This window comes from Mustela putorius, unplaced genomic scaffold, assembly GCF_011764305.1.
Source record: "Mustela putorius furo isolate JIRA1106 unplaced genomic scaffold, ASM1176430v1.1 tig00000228_pilon_pilon_pilon, whole genome shotgun sequence".
NCBI classification, from domain to species: domain Eukaryota; kingdom Metazoa; phylum Chordata; class Mammalia; order Carnivora; family Mustelidae; genus Mustela; species Mustela putorius.
Genome location: NW_025421322.1, coordinates 33,030,929 through 33,049,720, shown reverse-complemented (window position 1 = coordinate 33,049,720; position 18,792 = coordinate 33,030,929). Strand labels below are relative to the sequence as shown.

Here is an 18,792-nt window from a genome sequence, read left to right as displayed (position 1 = left end):
GAAGGCAGTTGCTTAACCAAACTGAGCCATCCAGGGGCCCTTGTTTTTGTTTTTGATGATGAGGCTGAGACAGGAAATCCAAGCACTTGCCCTTGGGTGCAGAGCAAGTGAGGTAGGGAGGGTCAGGAAGGCAATTGTTCTTCCTAACAAGGTTGGCAGAATTATTTGTCCATGAACTTGATAAATTAAATACTTAAAAGTGAAAGGGAGGGGGCACAGAACATGGAGAGATGTGTAGAGACACCTCGTTAGCGTAGTTTGGTGGGGGAAAGACAGGGAGAGGAAAGGGCTACCGTCCCCAGAGGGCAGCTGGGGTCATAGGACGGGTCATGAATTGCAGTGAACGTGTATTTGTTGATTAGAATGATCCAGAAAGGAGGTAGATGTGGATTCCAGAGGATGGCGGGGGGGGGGGGGTGGGGGGGCCCAGGATTGGAGCTGGGAGATGCTGGCTTTTCAGGGACATAGTCTCATCTCAACTGGAAGAAAATTTGAGATGGCGGCCTCGGGCTCCTGAGTTGTGCTGGGAAGGCCTTCTCACCCATGTGCTCCAGGTGCATGTGGGGGGACAGGTGTGCAGAGAGGTGGGAAAACTGCCCCAGCTACCATCAGCTCCTCAGTGCTGGAATCCGGAGAAGAACTCCAGCTTTCTCTTGGGTCTGTCTCAACTTCGAGTACCCAAGCCAGAAGGTTGGGACTAGATGAATCCTATGGTCTTTTTAGTCAAGATAGTGTATAATCAAATCTAAGGTATTGCTAGATAGAAACTTCCAGAGGCTATGAGTCCAGAAACTCTGATCTCATCCCGTGATGGATTTGCAGCACACACTCATTTACGAAGCAAATCTAATTCTCTTGCTGACCAGAGAGAAAAAGAAATAATTTAAACAGTGCAATTCAATTGCACCCACATTTGGCTCTAGGTGCTTTTGCTGCCTCAGCGTGTCTGGGCTGGGGGATGGGGGGGTGTGGTGGGCGGCTCTCAGCTCCCAGGGTCGCTCTGATGGACGGGCATCTTTAGAGGCATGTGCATCCAGAGTTGTGCCAGAGTCAGTCTTTCCTCGACAGTGGCCACCTTGGGTACAAGAACGTGGTTTCATCCGGGGCTCAGTGGAAGAAACAACACAGTGCAGCGGGAGGAGAAATTGGCTGTTCTGGACCTGCGGCAGAGGGTATGTGGGATCTAGTGGCACTTTCCCCAGAACATCTCCAAGTGGATTTAGACCCTATACCCATCTCATCTCAACCTGGTTTTAGAATGCTGCTGCTCCCTGAAATTCTACTCCTCTGTGGTTACAATTCTTTTTTTTTTTTTCCTCTCTATGCCTTGGGCACCTTCCCTCCCCTTGCTGGAATATGTTTTCTGCTCACTGTCTTCTGGAAAGTTGCGGCTCCTATAGAGCGACTTTGAGGCCTCTGGCTGCAGGTCTGGGCTGCTCTGTGTGCTCTGCCCCAAAGACTTCCTCAAAGGAGGATCTTGAAATGGCCTCTCTTGGCAAAATGCCCTTCTGTGGCCCACATACTAGCGTTTCAATTTGTTGTTGAAGGAGGAGGCAGCTTCCTCTGTAGTTTTGAACTTGACTCTGTGTATTTGGCAGGTAATAAACCAGAGGTGCTCAAAAACAGAGGAGGTAAGGGAAAATGGATTTACGTGAAAGGGCTGCCAGGTTTGGGAGGGTCTTCAGATCGCAGGCTGGCTCCGGAGGACGTGAACTTTCTGTTCATGACCATGTCCTTAGTGTCTAGGATGGTTCCTGGACACGGTAGGCGCTTAATCCAGGTATGTAATGAATGAGTTCGGTGTAGCCTTCTTGCTGTGTGGATGGGAGAACAGAGACTCGGTCTTCTATGCTGTGCTCCTGAGGGGAAGGATTTTGCCTCTTCAGTCCTTATCCCAGTGGCTGAGCACAGAACCGGGCTCATTGCAGAGGATCAATAAATATTTGTGGAATGACAGGAAAAGTAAATGTCAGGGCCTATGGAGGTAAAGGGGCTGCACAGAGAGTCAGGTCCCTTGCCTTGAGCAAAGCATGGGCCGCTGGAGGGAACAGGTTTGTCACTAACCAGAGGGAGGAGGGTGGGGGAAGGGCCCTTGAGCTGCCAGTATGAGGCCTGCCGGGGCCTGAGGGACAGTGACAAGGTCTTCCTCTAATGCAGTGGTTCTCACCTGGCTGCACATTCGAGCCACGTAGAGAGCTTTAAAAACACCCCAATTCCTCCTCTGCAATCCCTGAGGTTCTGATACGACTGGCCTAGGGTCCATCCTAGGACCCCTGGTAGGTATCTTTTAAAAAAAATTCCTCTGGGAATTCTAATACGCAGGGTGGGTTGAGAACACGAGGTAATCTTTAAACAAAACGAGGCCGCAGAGAAGGGCAGCTAACAGTGCAAAGGGTGCTCAGAACAAGGTCTGGGCAGCAGAAGACTCAGGGGGTGAGGATCCTCCCAGCCAGGGCTCCTGGGGGAGGGCAGAAGGCCAAGGGAGGGAAAGGACTAGCACGGTTGGGCTTAGAGCTGATGGGGTGAACAGAATGAACGCGATGGATTCAGTGGGAGCGAGGATTTCAGCGGAGAGATGATGCAACAAGACAGGGGCATGGAGTGAGAGTCGCTGGGAGCCGCTCCCCCCGGGAAGGCAGTTAAATCGGGTTGGGGAGCTAAGACCTTGAGACTTGGAGGAAGTAGGGAGTCGCCCACCAGGGATGTCAGGGCGTGGCGCGATGGGACTCAAGAAACTCTGAGACCGAGATGGGGCCCTTGGGTCACACAGAGACACACAGCACATGCTCACGCGCGAGCACACGGACTCATCCCCAGGGCACATGCCCACTGCACCCGCGGAGGCCTTGGCCTTCCGGGGGAGGAAGGCGACCGCGCAGCCGAACCGCAGCCAGAGCTCGGAGGCCCCTCCCCGCCGCGCCCCTACAAAGGCTTGCGCAACAGGCGGCGGCTCCGGCGGGCGCCCGGCGCGCTCAGCCTCCGCCCGGCCGGTCCCCGCGAGCTGGCGGGAGCGGGAGGAGCGCCGGGGAGGAGGGAGCGGCAAGGGGTGTGTCCCCGCGGTGTGCGGGTTCCGGAAGGCCGGGGCGGGGCGAGCGCGGGGCGGGGCCGCGACCGCGGCGCCTATAAAGTCGCCCGCCGCCCGGGCATAAACAAACCCCGTCGGGCTCCCAGCTTGGTCTACGGAGCGCACGCCCGTCCTCGCCGCTCTGCTCCGCGCTCGCTGGCCGCCGCGCCTCCAGCCCCCGCTCCGGCTCCTTTTGCTTTTCTCTCTATACCTTAGGTAAGCCCGACACCCTCCTCGTGCCGGGCAGGGCGGGATCGGGGATCGATAACCCCGCGCCTGCAGCTGCGGCTTCTGGATCGCTCTCTGTGGCCCCCGGAGCTGCAAGTGCGTGGTGACCCTGCGGCGAGGGCGCGCGGAGGGGCTTTGGGGCGGGGCCGCCGCTGGAATGGGTGTGGGTTTCGATGAGCGAAGAGGAGAAAGGGGAAAAAAAAAAAAAAAAAAAAAAAACAGGTCCCTGCTCACCTTCCCCCAAGTGGGAAAGTGGGATCTCTTGGGTTCCAGGGAGGGGTGGAGAGCCGGCCTGGGCACACCTTCGTCGCGCTTCCCAGCGCCACCCGGAGTCACAGCTGGCGCCGCAGGCCTGAGAGCGCACTGGAAGTGGGAGCCGGAGGAGGGCCTGGGAGAGTGCGTGTGTGCGCGCGCGCGTGTTGGGGTGGGGTGTATTCTCCGAGTGGGGTGTCTGGGGAAGGAGGGTGTGAGCGCGCGTGTGTGGAAAGGAGGTGAGTATGGGAGAGCGGCGAGCTGAGGCTGGAGAAAGGGGGCGTGGGTGTGTCCGGTTTCCCGGCTGAGCTCTGAACCGATGTGCCTGTGAGGGGCGGGGGCCGATTCAGCCTCGAGGCCAGGGTGGGGTGTGTGCGTGCGTGCGTGTGTGCTGCCGGGGGGGGGGGGGGGTTGGGAGGGAGGGTCTGAGTGTGTCACAGTGCGTGCCAGACGCGCGGGAGCGAGTGTTGGCCAGGACCGCTGGGCAGGGTGCGTCCCCGGAGGTGGCCCGGGGTTGGCGCTGTGGTGGCACCGAAGAGGTGGCCTGGTCCAGAGGGGTCGTGTGGGCAAGGGGCGACCCAGCGCCGGCCGAGGCTGCGAGTGGCGTCATTTTCGCCTCCGCCCACCTCCCTGGCCGGGTCCCCCTGCCTTCGGGGACTCCTCTACTGCCCTCCTGAGGGAAGAACAGCTGGAATTACTCCGATGTTCCTGGGAGATCCGCGGCCTCTGATTCAGCCTGGGGCGGGGAGCGCAGGGCGTGTGGAGAGTGGTAGGCTGGGGGTAAAGGCGCTGTCACCACTTCTGTCACTTGAGTGGCTGAAGCTGGGATTTAGTGAGTCTTTTCCTTCACCGTCCCCCGACAGGACACAACCCCCCTCCCAGCCACTCTGTCGCCTGTGTTGTCAGACGTCCCTGTGGGTCGGGGCAGCACCCATATGTGTCTGGAAAGGGGAGGTGCTTGGCAGCCAGTGGGGGAGGGAAATCTGGTTGGGGAAGGTTCAGGCTCAGATCTTCGAGTGTTCCAGGCCCTTCAGTTCTTTGCTTCCTTTAAGTTACTGGGAAAAGGTTGAAGATTCAGAGTTCAGCCCTTGGCCGCCCGGGAGAGCATGATTCTCTTTGTGATGTCCATTGGCCATACTTAATGTTCTCAGCCACCTCCCATGAGCCAAATATTGAAATACAAACTGCTCTTGCTATGAAAATGCAGTTCGAAGACAAGCTCACCAGCCCCTCCTCCTGTACCGAAAATGCTAGGTTTTTACTGATTTTCACAGATACGAATTGAAATAAGCAAGGTAGAGTGCAAGTTCCAGCCCTTGCCTTCAAGGGGCTCACCCATTTGGGGGGAGAAATGCAGGCAAAGAGTGTAAGTGCTGGTGTGGCCCGGGGTGGGGGTCCCAGGTATGGCGAGGTAGAGGTGATCAGGAAGTGTTGGGGAACTGTGAGGGACGGTGCCCTGGTGTAAGCAGTGAAATCTGGGGTGTCTGAACTGTGACCTCTTCGTTTTGTGGGACCTTGTCCCCCACAAGAGGGTGAGTTGGAAGGCTTCCCTAGCCCTGCCCTGTAACCTGGTACCTGGCCCAGGAGTTCAGATACATGCATTGAATGAATTGAATGGCTCCTTTCCTCTGTCCCATTCCCCTGTAATCTCTTGGGTAGAGTCCCAAGCAGGCAGTTGACCTTCGGGGTGGTGGTGTTTGACTTGGCTTTCCAGGGAGACCTTCCAGCACCTGTTGGGATCTTCCCTCCCCAGAGCAAGAGTCTTCGGAGCAAGGAGCAAATCCAAGACTACCAACAGTCGGTCTGATAATTTGGGATGGAATCAGGAACTCAACACATGTTCCTGATTCTGTATCTTCCATTTTACAGAGAGAAACTGAGGCCCAGAGACAGGGTATGACTTGCCAAGGCTGAGCCAGAGCTGGAACTTGGCCCTCCAGACCCCTCTGGTTGCTATTGAAGGTGGTGAAAGGGGTTCTTGGTCTTGATTGTTGCCCCTCTCATAGCTGACATTGGGTCTTCATTGCATTTCTTGGTGAGGAAACTTTCCAGGTGGAATGTGGTGATTATTTATTTATTTAGTGTCAGTCACATGTTCTTGAGAACTTAGCAGAAATCAGTCCAGTGAGCAGGAGGAGCTGTAGCCCTGCTGAGGGATGGTTGACTGGATTCTGGCTGCCCCCTCCAGGTTGGACTTAGATCTGAACAGAGCTGGGGACTCCCTCCACCAGGCTCACAGAAAGCTCCTGGTCTGGGCTTGCCTTGGCATGGATGTGGAAGAAGGGTTGTGTTGTGTGTTTTTGGTGGCCCAAAGCTGCTGTTCTTCCTTGGGACCCAGCTCCAGAGAATCCCATCCAAGGCGTGACTCAAAGTCCCTGTGCCTCAGAAAGGAAGCCAGGATGATGAGTCAGCATCTAAGACTCTGGCTGGGAGAGGGCAGGGAGGGGCAGGACAGTCTTCCTAGTCAGCTGCTGCATCCCTCCTAACCCCCGTCCTCCTGGCCAGAGCGCGGCCTGATCTGTATTGGCTCCATTGAGTAGATAAAAATGAGGCTGAGAAAGTTGGAAAGATTGGCCCGTGGCCACGTGGCGAAAGGTGGGAGAGCCGGACTTTGACCCCAGAGAGGCAGACACCTAAGCCTTTGTTCCTTTTCATGACAGCATGTTGGGATAACTGGAAAAAACTGGAATGAAAGAAAAGTCCAGAGATGTGATGAGGAGTGCAGTGCTTCAGTTTCCACTCCAGTAAAATGCGAATAACAGACACTGTCTCATGGGGACATATAAATATTAATGAATTAATCCATAGAAAGAGCAGAGAACAGTGCCTGGCACGTGGAAGCACCATGTAGGTGTTGGCTGTCAGTGATTCCCACAGATTACATTTCTCAAGGCATTCCTTGGCGATCAGTTTCAGGGACTTGTGTCCTAAGCCTGCCCATGCGGGTGAAAGTGCCTGCAGGGACTGAACTCATGGTTTGAGTTCAAGAACTTCTTGAAGTTCTTCCAAAAGAACTAAGCGGATGCAGACAGCATAAGAATATAATGCGAATGTTGTCTGAAATGCAGATTTCCAGGCCCAGTAAGTCTGGGAGGCCCCGGGAATCTGCACCATCTCCAAGCCGCCTGGGCTGGATTAAGGGTGGGGTGTCGTGAAGGCTGGTGGAGTTGAGGCCATCTGCTCCAGAATGACTGCGGAGAGGGAAAGGAAAGGAGAGGCCAGAGCAGCCCATACTTCTGTACCTCCATTCCCAGGTGCTCTGTAAGCCCCGCTTACCTGGCCAAGGAGCCTTGATGTTTCGGCTCATCACCTCATTCAGCTGAGATACGTGACATTACTGCCATTTCTCAGGTCAGCGAACTGAGGCACGGGCAGATGACCTGCTTGTCTATAATCAAGTGAGTGGGGTCCTGTTCTAGGTGGACCATCCTGGTGGTGTCAAGGTCCTCCAGACCCTTCTAGACCTGTCTTTGAAGCATGAACTTGGTTTCCTTGATTCATTTCATGCGCCCATTTCATGTGTGGCAGTTCCTACCTGCCTGATCCCAGGCCTTGCCTTTCTGCTTTTTTTTCTCCTTCCATTTGGAGACAAGAGATGGACGGAAGGTAGTGTGTGCTACGGAGGTAGAGGTGAGTTGTCTGATGCCCTCTTGGCCTCCTGCCATGGCAGCCCAGGCTTGCTGGAGGTGGGTGTTCTGAGAGATGGGATGTGCTCCCCTTGGGGAAGGTCTGTGCAGGCTCTGTGTCTGGGCTTTTCCAGTCCAGCTGAGGTGGTGGGAGCTGAGGCTCGTTAGTGTCTGCAGGCATTGAATGGCCTGTTCAGGAGTTCTATCTTTTTTTTTTTTTTTTTTTTTAAGATTTTATTTATTTATTTGACAGAGATCACAAGTAGGCAGAGAGGCAGGCAGAGAGAGAGGAGGAAGCAGGCTCCCTGCTGAGCAGAGAGCCCGATGCGGGACTCGATCCCAGGACCCTGAGATCATGACCTGAGCCGGAGGCAGCGGCTTAACCCACTGAGCCACCCAGGCGCCCAGGAGTTCTGTCTTTTACTTTATAGTTTTTCTTCTCTGAAATCTGTAGAAACCTCAAAATACAAGTGTGAGTCTTACATCCACGTGCAGCCTTCCTTGAAGGGGTAGATGGGGACCAGAGCTCTAGGCCGTCCCCATCTCAATCCCAGCTCCACGCCCTTGGCTTTGAGAAGATTCTCTACAGCTCTTTGGGCACCGCCCAAAGGTCCACAGTTCCCCAGCTGGGAACCCTGGCCGACTCTCCTCTGTCCTTAACAAGCATTGAACTGGCCTCCTTTCTCCAGGAAGCTGTCGCTGGCTTTCCCTTCCAAGCTGGCATGCTGCTGTGTGTGCCCTCCTTGGATCATTCTGGACTGAGTCTCTGTTTACCCTGTTCCTGTGGCCCCTGAGGGCCTGGCACTTAGTAGGCACTCCGCGTTGGTCAGAAGAAACCCTCTGTTTATGAAGCAAATAACTTGGGCCATCCTGTGTAGGAAAGATCGGAAGACCATCCAGAGTGTGGAAACAGCGAGACCATTTTGAGCAAGGATCCTGTCAATGTGGCAACCGCCCCATCTCTGGGACAAAGGGTTTGTAGGAGGAATCTGTTTCCGTGTCCTGTGCCAACACTGGCTCTGTTTGTGGGCTTTTGATATCTCACAGACCAGCGAGGGTAGCTCATGCTTGTCCTGCAGATTTGCAGACGAATCCTCGAATCCCACCAGTGTCCTCCTTCAGACTTCCATTATTCTGCTTGTCCTCTGGATGGTCTTCTCTCTGCCAAACCGTGGATCGGGCTGCCAAGACTCCACTGAGAAGCTTCAGGAAGATCCCTGGGTCATGTTACAGAGAGGGGGTGGGTGGTGATGGATTGCCAGCCCTTCCCTCTTCCTGCTCTGTGTCCCGGACCCCCTGGCTAGTTCTGTGCTCTGGTTGAACACAGGCCGTCCTATTTTATGAGACTGACAGCCCTGTAAGCTGGGGTTAGCCTTTTTCTGGAAGATTCCTTTTTCTTTCTTTTGGCATCAAGCAGTTTCTTGAATGCTGCTGAGCAGGCCCCATGCAAAGCGGGAAGGGGACACTCTAGGAATTTCTAGTCTGATGTCCCCTCTGCTTGGCATTTTTACCATTTTATTGACTTTGAGAACCCTGTTCTCGACTTCGTTCCCCTAAACTGGGGGACTTTCTTGAAAGTCCAGTTCTTCTAGGTTCTTCCATATTGTTTACTAGCTCAATTACATAAGAAAAACATGGCCATTTAAGACCACCAACTTCTTACTCTCCCTAGAGCCTTGAGTTTCAAAAGATCTAGAGAGAACCGTGAACTACCTTACAGTTTGACATCACAATCTCCTTGGCCAAAAAAGAAAACACTGCCTCTATCTACAGTAAGAAAGGGGTAGCCAAGGCATACCCCAAGGCTGCTTTCCTTGAGGTTCATATGGACGTGGGGCTGTTCTGGAAGCTTCGGGGATTGCAGTATCCAGGGACGTTGCTATGTCCAACAGTAGCAGCACACATTGATTTCCACCCCAACCCCTGCTACCCCCTTTTCAATTCTGTTCCATAAAGAGCCCAGTGTGCTGGAAAGAACACCACTTTCATGTGGCTTTGAAACCGGGTGTGTTACGGAGGGGACAAAATCTGGGCCAGTTGCTGACGATCACAATCGATGCAAGCTTGTCAACAAAGCCTCCTGGCCTGCCTTTCCCTCTGCTCCACTAGAGGTGACCATGAGGATGCCGTCTGTCCGCCCCTGCTCTCCATGCGTGCCCCCACATTGAAGGGGTGGGTCTTGGCCTTTCGGAAGTCATGTGGACCTTTGCTTTTGTGCCTCGGGTTACCCATCTGGAAGCCTGGCTGGTGATCCCCGCCTTCTGCCGGGGACCTCCACGGGGCACAAATAGAACAAGGCAATGAACACTTTCTCCAAGTGTCAAAACTGCTGAAGGCATCTTGCCGGCGCCTGGGTAGCTCCATGAAGTGTCTGTCTCTTGACCTCGGCTCAGTTTTGATCTCATGGTGGTGAGTTTGAGGCCACATTGAGTGCCATGTTCTGAATGGAACCTACTCAAAAAAAAAAAAAAAAAGGTGGAGGGAAGCTAAAAACACAGCCTTTCTGGGCATTATGAAGGAAAGTAGGAAAGTCTAGGACGGGGACTCTGTCCAGAGCCTAAGCCTAGGCGTGGGGGCCCTGCAGGACTGCGAGGTGGAGGGGAAGCCCGTGACTCCCTGAGCTGACCTCCCACAGGAAAAGCCTCCTGGCCACAAGCAGCTTGTTTTTAGAACTTAAGAACATCCCACCTGGACGAAGGGTGGGCGCCCAGTATAGACCAAGCCAGTTGCACAGTCAGCTTTCTCCTGAAAGGTTTCTTGAACCTGGGCTAGCTTGAGGCTAGGTGACTTGGGGCACATTTCTTCACTGCTCTGTGTCTCAGTTTCCCTGTCTGTCACATGGTGGACATGATAGTGCCCGCCTCTGGGTCCTGAGAAGCTCTGAGGCAGTATGGAATTCAGAGTCTAGTAAACACTGGGGACGTTGTCCCCGTGCTATTTGTCATGGTGTGTCTGTGTCTGTGGCCTCTTGGGCCAGGCTGGGTGGATCCGGGCAGGACGCTTGTGGCCTTTGGGTAAAGCACGTTCCCATCTCAGCAGCCTTCGTCCCCACGTTTCTCATGGACCGTGTGATGTCCCTAGGGCACACTCAGTCTGGTTCGCAAGTGGGGAAGCTGAGGCCCCCAGAGAGGTGCTGAATGACTTGGTCAAGGTCACATGGCAGCAGAGTGACTGGCTTTCCGTGCCCTGCTGACTCCTCGGCCAGGGCTGCTGCTGCTGCATCAAGGCTTTTGAGAGTCACAGGCTCTGAGTGTCCCTGGTCCCCGTGACTGGTTAACCGTTTTCTGGGTCTCACATGACCCAGCATACCTCAGTCTCCTGCCCTCCCAGATCCCCAGAGTCATGGTCTTCCCTTCTCTGGGCAAATGCCAGTCTTGGCTTCCCTTGGAACCCAGGAGGTCCAGCTAATTGCTAACTGTGTCCTGAGTCTACTGAACCGGAAAGGTGCTCGCCCAGCTGCCCTTGGGCCCTCGTTACTCATTCACCAACATGGCTAATGGAAGGAAGACCCCCGTGGTGGTGCGCTGGGTCCGATTGCGGGAAACCCACCTGGTGCTTGCTGAACTTCCGTGAGCGCCCCCTCCTTGCTGGGTTGATTCGGGGACTCATAGCGTATAAAACCCAGGGTGTGTCCTCACAGATGTCCCTGGATCTCTGGGGCCACCAGGAAGGGGGAGTGCACTGATGAGTCAAGCAATCAAGCAGACAGCCCCTTATCCATGGTTTCAGCTCCCCACGGTCAACCAGGGTCAGAGGCAAATGACCCTCCCTCTGACATGTCCTCAGAAGGTTGACAGTAGCCTACCACCATGACACACGCCTGCATCGTTCCCCTCACTCCATCTGGTCCTGGGGGCACGTCGCCTCACAGCGACGACACCCTTCCAGGAGGGGTGAGCTCGGCACAGTAAGACCCTTCAAGAGACGGAGCTCGCAGTCACAAAGCTTTGGTTACAGTATATCGTTAGAATCACTGCATTTTATTAGGAGGTATCGTTCATACTGTGCCTTTGACACGGGTGCGTATATACAGGAGAACGGTGCGCGTAGTATTCAGGGCGTCCCCTGGGGATCTTGGGAGACTGTGCCATGTGCCAGATTGTGTTCTAGTCTTCAAGCCACGCTGCTGCTTGCTGGGAGCAGGAGTTGGACCCGTTTCACAGATGCACAAACTAAGGCCATGAGGCTGGGGAACTTGGCAGGGATTACAGAGCTAATAAATGACGACGCTCAGGCTGACCCTCCAGTCTTCCGCCAGCTCCTGGTGACTGTCCCCTTGTCCCCTTGTCCACCATGGTTTTCCCCTGAATTCCTTCTGGGGAGAGCCTGTGGGAGAGGAGGACGTGGTGCTGTGAACTGGTTCTGGCAGCTGGTGTGCTGCCCCAGAGCTGGTTTTCAGCCCTGATTTGGGGTCTTGGCCGGAGATCTGTCCTGATCTGATTCCATGTCTGTGCTTTCTGGGGACACAGTGGGCAGATGCTGCTCACCCATCGTCATGCTGGGTGGGGCCAGAGGCCTGGAGTTCGGACACCCGGCTTCCCACCTAGTGCCCTGTATGTCCTTGTCCTGTCACCTTCTTCTAGAAAAGATCACCTTGGCCCTTTGGGACCTGATGTTCTGTGTTGGGACTCTCCAGGAGGTGGCAGAGGGGCAGGGACTGGCATGCAGTAGTGGGCCGTAAGCTTGGGGATAGAACCTGCTGAGACATGTGGGGCCTCGGATGGCCTGGGGGCACCAGGCAGAGCACCCCAAACCAGGTGACCCCACAGGCGTCCCTCCCTCCTGGTGAAGGAAATCAGAGTTGCCTGCAAAGCGGCATGAGCTGCTGGACCTGCTTCCTTGAATGGGCCATAGGGTCTCGCTGCTGTGGGTTTGAAACCTGTAGCAAAAGCTTTTTAAGGAAAAGTGTGGTGAAGAAGTTGACGATGCAGCAGAGGCCTCTGCATCCGGGCCAGTCTGTCCGCACCGGCACTGTGCCGTTCCAGGCCGGTCCCTCCATCCCCCGGGGCTGCAGGCGAAGTGATGGTGGTGGTGGTGGGGGACATGTGGGACTCTGAGTCTGGGAGAGTGTGGCCTTGCGGGGAGACGGGCAGCCATGATGGGGGTCGGGGGTGGGGTGAGCCAGACTGCGAGCTCGGTGGGGCAGGGCTGGCTGTGCTCATGACATTGCCCATGACCCATCACACAGTAGGGCCTTGTCAGCAAAACTTACGGGAACTGTCACACTTCGCTTGGTCCTGGGCACGGGAGAAGCGAGTACAGAAAACAGTTTCTGAACGAATCATTGTTTCAAAGCCCACTCTCCTGGGACTCGAAGGGTGTTTGAGGGTGGGCACAGAGGCACAGGGCAGCAGGGACCCACGGTAGGAGGTGGGGTGGAGGGGGAGGTTCGGGGGGGCTGCCAGGGGGCATTGGGTCCTATTCTCCGTGTCACCCAACACATGCCAGCTTTTTTTTTTTTTTTTTTTTTTTTTTTGGCTTTTTTGTAAATCTGTTTTATAAGATTTCTTTAGGCAAACAGGTTCTAAATAAAAGTTTGCAATGTTCTGAGTCAGGCAAAGGAAAACGGGGTGCGGGCTGGCCTGGGGCTGGCCCGAGTCAGCAGAATTGTGTTGGAAGCAGTCACCTGTCTTTCTGCCCCTGGCAGACTGACCGCCTGTGGTCAGGGACAGAAGGGGGGCATGCCCCAGGGGCAGAGAGCACCTCAGCAGCCCGGGTGTGGGCAGCCGTGGTTGCTGCGGGGCAGTGACCTGGCACAGCCCTGCCGGAAAACTCGCGTTCACAAGTACAGGCGGCCGTGGACCCGCGGCACCCCCACCTTCCCCGGGGACACGTAGTACGGAAGCTGCTTCTGCTTTATCCCAATCTCCCCACAGACCTCAGAGTCCCCAGGGCCCTATGAATATTTCTCCATCTAGACCTGGGTGTCTCAGCCTGGGTGCTGTTAACAGCTGAGGCGGGACAGTCGTGCCGCGGGGGCCGTCCTGTGCAACACGGGGTTGCTGAGCGGCGTGTCTGACCCCCACCCACGAGACACCAGCAGCGTATCCGGGCCGTGACCATCAGAAACATCTCCAGACATTGCTAATGTCCTCTGGAGGAACCGAATCACTTGTTTGTCTGGAGAATCACTTGGCGGGGGTTTTCGGGGGCCTCACCAGAGCCTCTCCGAGGTCCCCAGGGGCTCCAGAGAAGCAGTGATTCTTGAGTATTTGATCTTCAAGACAGACTGGCCAGTTCTTGGACCTGCTGCGTGGCGTGGACTGGGAAGCTGAGTTGTAGGAAGGAAAAGGAGGGAGTGGGGGAAGGAGGCTGCCCCGGGAGCACATCTAGGAACCCGGGAGGGCTGGGATGAAGCTCTTTCCTGTTCTGAAGGAGAATGAGGGAGCCGGTCCAGCGGAGGCTGAGGTTCTGATGAGATCCCAGTATCAGAAAGCCACACACCACGCTGGGCTGAACGCAGGCATGTGCTGGAGTCCCGGGGCATGGGGACTGTTTCAAGTCCTCGCTCCTGTGGTGTAGTGATGATTTAAGACTGAATTTAAACACAGACGTGGCTGTTAGACTGCATCAGACCTGTTCATGTAATCAACAAGCGAGTTGTGGTCCCAACTTTGGGGACGAGGTAGGTAGCTCCCAGTCCTGGGGAGCTCGCAGGTGGGGCTGCCCTGCGTGTAGGAGCCTGTGGAATGGGAAGGGTGGCATTGCCAGAACCTGGGGCTTCTGGAAGGCTCCTTAGGCTGTGTAGGCGAAGGTGTCCCACGGGCCAGGGTCTCGGGACCACGAACACGCTGAGTTAGCAAAGCCGACAGATTTCTCCCTTTCATGCTTCCTGCCTCCGAACTGGCAGCTGCCCAGGAATGCTCACAAACATAAAACCGACTTTGTTTTCAGAATGTTCTCGAGCATAGACTCCAAAGCCTGCATAAAGGCATTCTTGTGGGGCTGGTTATCTGCTGGGGATAATCGTGCTGGGGCCCCAGACCAGAGCATCCCGGGGGATCTGCCCACAGAATGCCATATGTTGGCACAGGGGGTGGGTTCAGGGTGACCTCTGAGAGGTGCCTCACGATGAAGATTCTCACGGGTTCTAAGAATGGGTCTTCAGAGGAGCCCTAGTTAAATAGCTTTTGCTCTCTCGGCCCCCTTGTGTCTCCGGAGTGCTGGGCCATGCATCACTGCCCAGAGCTTGCTCCGGGGACAGCTGATGAGTCCAGAACTCTCCTGCTGAGCTCTGTAGGGGTCCCTTCCTGATCCTTCTGTGCCTTCCCATGTTAGAGCCAATCAGAGCCTTCTCCGGCCCACTCTGCTCCCTCAGCCCGGCTCCGTCCTGCTTCCCTCTCACTGCCCCCACCCCTGCTCCCCATCCTTGATCTCACCCTCCCCGTTCCCTGCCCCCTCGCCCCACACCTGCTCTCCCACTCCTACCCCCACCCTGCCCCCACCCTGCCCAACCCCACTCTGACCTACCATCGCCTCCCCCCCCTGCCTCTCCCACCTTACTCTCCCACACCCTCTTTCCCACTCCCTGCTGCCTTGAAAGTTTTTTCTCCTTCAAAGTCCCTCTGAATGTCGAGTCCTGTAGACCCGTGGAGATGGAGGTGTTCCTGGCCCGGCCCCGTCCTCACCAGCACGTAGCAGAGAGCCCTGCACGCTGGCGGACATGGAGGTGTCCGGGCGGCGCAGCCCACTGTTAGGACTAGTTGGAGAATGAAAGGGGACGAAGCTCGCACCAGGCCTTCATACGGGGAACCTCCCCTGACTCTCCATCCCCTTTTGGTCGTCAGCCTGGGGCTGCCGGACTTAGGATCAGTGATGCGGGTCCTACCCAAATGCAGCAAGATATCATCCGATTTTTGCTTTGGTTGCCCTTGCCTGAGGAGACACCCCAAAATAGTGCTTAGACCAACATCTGCGAGCTCACTGCCTACACTTTCAGTAGCAACATAGGTCCTGTAGTCAACACCGTTGTCCTCACTTGGAGACCTGCCGTGGTGATCATTTCGTAATGGATAAAAATACCGGTCACCCTCCAGAAACAAATATCTCCGGAAAGGAACATCATACCGCATGCCAGTCACAAGTTAATGAAAAGAACGCCATGAGAAATGCCCTGGGTGAGGCGGGGGGGTCTGGGGGCTGTGGGCGAGGACCCGGCTTAGAGTGTCAGTCCATCCCTTTCCCTAGAAAGGCAGTTGTGTCCTCGAGCCTTGGTTTCCCTGCCCGCCCCCGATGCAGGAATGGTGGCACGGAGCGGGGGGTGGGGGTTACTTGTGACTGTGATGTGCTGGGTGGGTGGTGCGAGCCACTGGGCAGAGGGGGGCTCATTCCGTGGCCTCAGATTTGCTTCCTTTGGGCAACGTCTGTGAGCAGGAAGAGCTGACCCATGGCCTTCGTTTCTTTGCCAGGTAACAGCAGGGACATGTCTCGGGAGATGCAGGACGTGGACCTCGCTGAGGTGAAGCCTTTGGTGGAGAAAGGGGAGGTGAGTGGAGACGCTCCTGGCTCCATCCGCTCCCATGCACGCTCGTACGTGGACATCGGTGGGCATGCAGTACAGACACGTGTGTGCCCGCGTGGATACTCACTTGCATCTGTCCCCTGCTTCCTAGTGTCCAAGACTGCAGAAGGACAAGAGGTATCTTGATGTTTCACATCAAGGAGGCCTCCCTGTTGGAAACAGAAGCCCATGTCCTCCAGCTTGGGCTGCCATGGGTCCGTCCTGGGCCGGAAAAGCCGTTCCATTTGCACGGTTGACGCGGTGTTCGCCTCCCTGTCCTCCCAAGCTCTGTAACTGCCTGGGATGATACATCTTTTTAAGGATACAAGGCTCAGGCTCAAAATGAAGTTATGCTAAGGCCAAGTAAAGGCTTTCAAAAATAATGATTAACACTCACCAGCCATGTCTTGCATGCCCGTTTCATGGTTCTCTTGGGCTGACCGACAGGATAGACTAGGATGAGTTGATGCTAGGTTCTATGATCGTTCCCATCTTAACAGAAGGGAAAGGGGAGTCTTGGAAAGTTCATGTGTTTTCCGTCACATAATTACAGAGCGTGGGGCATGGAGCCAAACCCAGGCCAGTTGCTTTGGGTGAATGGCCTGTTCCTTTGGTATTTTCATGACTTTGCATGTGGCTGCTGTGTCTTAGGTCCATTATTTCGTAGATTTTTTGTTAGGAATGTGTGAGGCCATCGTGTCTCTCCCCATTTTGCAGAGACAGACACTGGTCTGTATTGGGAAGGGAATCACCCACGATCATCCAGGAGGAGGAGGAGAAGCCAGGCCCAGGGAACGCTGCAGACTCCTTATTACCATTCTGCCCTGGGGGTCTGCAGATATTTTCTGTAAAGAGCCAAACAGTGAATACCTCAGGCTCTGCACACCATTCCGTCTTTCATAACAACTGAGCTTTGCCATTAACAGCATGAAAGCAGCCATAGACAGTTTGTGAGCAAATGGACTTGTTTGTTCCAGTAAAACTTTTATTGACAAAAATAGAGGAGGACTGTCATTTGCTGGTCCCTGCTGTCTCTACACATGCTCCAAATCCATTTCCTCTTCCATCTGGGGTCAGTGACAGAGGCTTTAAAAGGAAGCAAACCAACCAACCCACCCTTGGTCATACAGAGACATAGCAACATGGTCTAATTTTTCCCTTTTAAAAAGCCATATGGGGTGCCTGGGTGGCTCAGTGGGTTAAGCCGCTGCCTTTGGCTCAGGTCATGATCTCAGGGTCCTGGGATCGAGTCCCGCATCGGGCTCTCTGCTCAGCAGGGAGCCTGCTTCCCTTCCTCTCTCTCTGCCTGCCTCTCTGCCTACTTGTGATCTCTCTGTGTCAAATAAATAAATAAAATCTTTAAAAAAAAAAAAAAGCCATATGAAATAGTAGAGCACACCTTGCCTTTACTCATGTAATGAACTCTCTTGGAGACCTTTCCAGCAAGGGTCCACAGGACATTTTTCCCTTCCAGTTTCCCAGCGTCCCCCAGAGTTGGTTGGACCAATGCCTTGTCTGTGGATATGTGGGTCTTCCCAACCTTTTGCCATTCCCAGCAACGCTGCGGGGTACTTGCATCATTTGGACCTTGGACCTGCGTCATCTGTATACGTGCAGGTGCAACGCTGGGATAAATTCTCAGGGGTGGCATCTCTGGGTCCAGGTCTAACTGCATTTCTACACACAGTCATTATACTTTCCAGGCAGCCTACTGGTATCTTGGGAAAATTTTATTTTCGAAACCAACATCTAGGAGGTTATCACTTGCAGGTGGCACGTCTATCTCAAAGTGAATATTTGCCTTTTCTTCCAAGGTTTTGATGGAAGGAAACCTTCTAGTTCTTTTGATTGTCTCAGCAGAGTGTTTTTAATTAGACTTGCTTGGGGAAGCTCTTTCTGATGCCTCTTCTCAATCTGGATGGCCATGGCGCTCTTGTTGACACTTGGCGGGGTTGTACAGAATGGCTTTTCCAGCCCCCTCCCACCGACACACACGTTCACAGAGTGGGCGTTGGCCACATCTGCTTGTACCTTAACCCCGCCCAGGGTGTGTGAAGCCCCTTTAATCTCCAGCAGCGGGACACCTGTTACAATCGGGTCTTCCAGCTCTGGCTCTCCCAAGGGGTTTCCCTCTGTATTTCCTTCCCCTCATTTGCATTTTGCTCTGCTGAGCTGTCTTCCTCCCTAGTGTTTAACTATAGGGTCTGGAAGGGGTTTCATTTTCAGAGTGTTTTGGACTCCCATCTCTAGGCCAGAAAAAAACATGCCAGCAACATCTCCTGGGAAAGTTGCAGTCCCTTCTCAGAGCCACGTTCTCCCTGCTCCCCAGGGGACTGGGACCCCTGATGATGGCGGTAACCATGGAAGATACTGAAGGACAGTGACATGGTCAGGTTTGAGTTTAAAAGTGTAACTTGTGGGTAGAGGCAGGGAAACTACTTAATAGCCTGTTACATTCCTGTATCTCTCAAGCTTGTGGCCAGCTTAGACCTTCAGATCTTTTTTGATCAAGTGTATTGTCAAAAAGGATCTGGCTAATGTGTCTACTTTTTTGCTGGACTGCTCTTCCTTGAGATGAAAAGGAAAGTCTCTCTTTGTGAGAAATTGGAGAGGTCCCACGGAGGAGGGATGGTCAGGATAGACTCAGGGCTCGGAGAGACCCGGGTGTTCCAACATTATTTTTTTTTCCCCAGGAAACTGACAGAACTGACTGATCTCATCTCTGTTTCTCTCCACAGACCATCACCGGCCTCCTGCAAGAGTTTGATGTTCAGGCAAGTGAGAGGGTGTGGCTGCCCTTCCCCCTCCCCTGTTCTGTTTTCTCTCTTTCCTTCTTCTTTCTGTTGGTTGAAGATCTTTGTTCGGACACTAGGGGCAAGGGGAGGGAAGGAAGTTGCGTCACCGGGTTCTCCACACTCCGCTCCTTCTCCCCGGAGAGAAACTGGTTTGATCGCTGGTCGAAGAAGCAAGAGCCCGTCTCTCCCTAGGAAGGCAGGAGGGGGTTGTTGGGCTGTGGGGCATATGCGGGAGGGACATGGGGGAGAAGTTGGGTGGGCTTGGAACCCGGTGATGGGAGGAAGCCGAGCAAGGCTTGATGTTCTTGGCTCTGCTTGGGAAAGTGA

General features: G+C 54.6%; 1 protein-coding gene across 2 annotated transcripts in view; it reads left to right on the top strand.

Moving 5' to 3' along the window:
• The first annotated feature begins 3,124 nt into the window (after positions 1-3,124).
• Positions 3,125-18,792, top strand: part of NDRG1 (N-myc downstream regulated 1) — a 53,562-nt gene continuing 37,894 nt past the window's right edge. The window contains exons 1-3 of one of the 2 annotated variants that reach the window (XM_004743589.3): positions 3,125-3,280; positions 15,579-15,655; positions 18,409-18,444. In XM_004743589.3, coding sequence (XP_004743646.1) covers positions 15,593-15,655; positions 18,409-18,444 — 99 coding nt within the window. In that variant the 5' untranslated portion in view covers positions 3,125-3,280; positions 15,579-15,592. Of the gene's footprint in view, positions 3,281-15,578; positions 15,656-18,408; positions 18,445-18,537; positions 18,662-18,792 lie in introns of those variants that run through there. The other variant, XM_045078150.1, reaches the window with a different exon arrangement.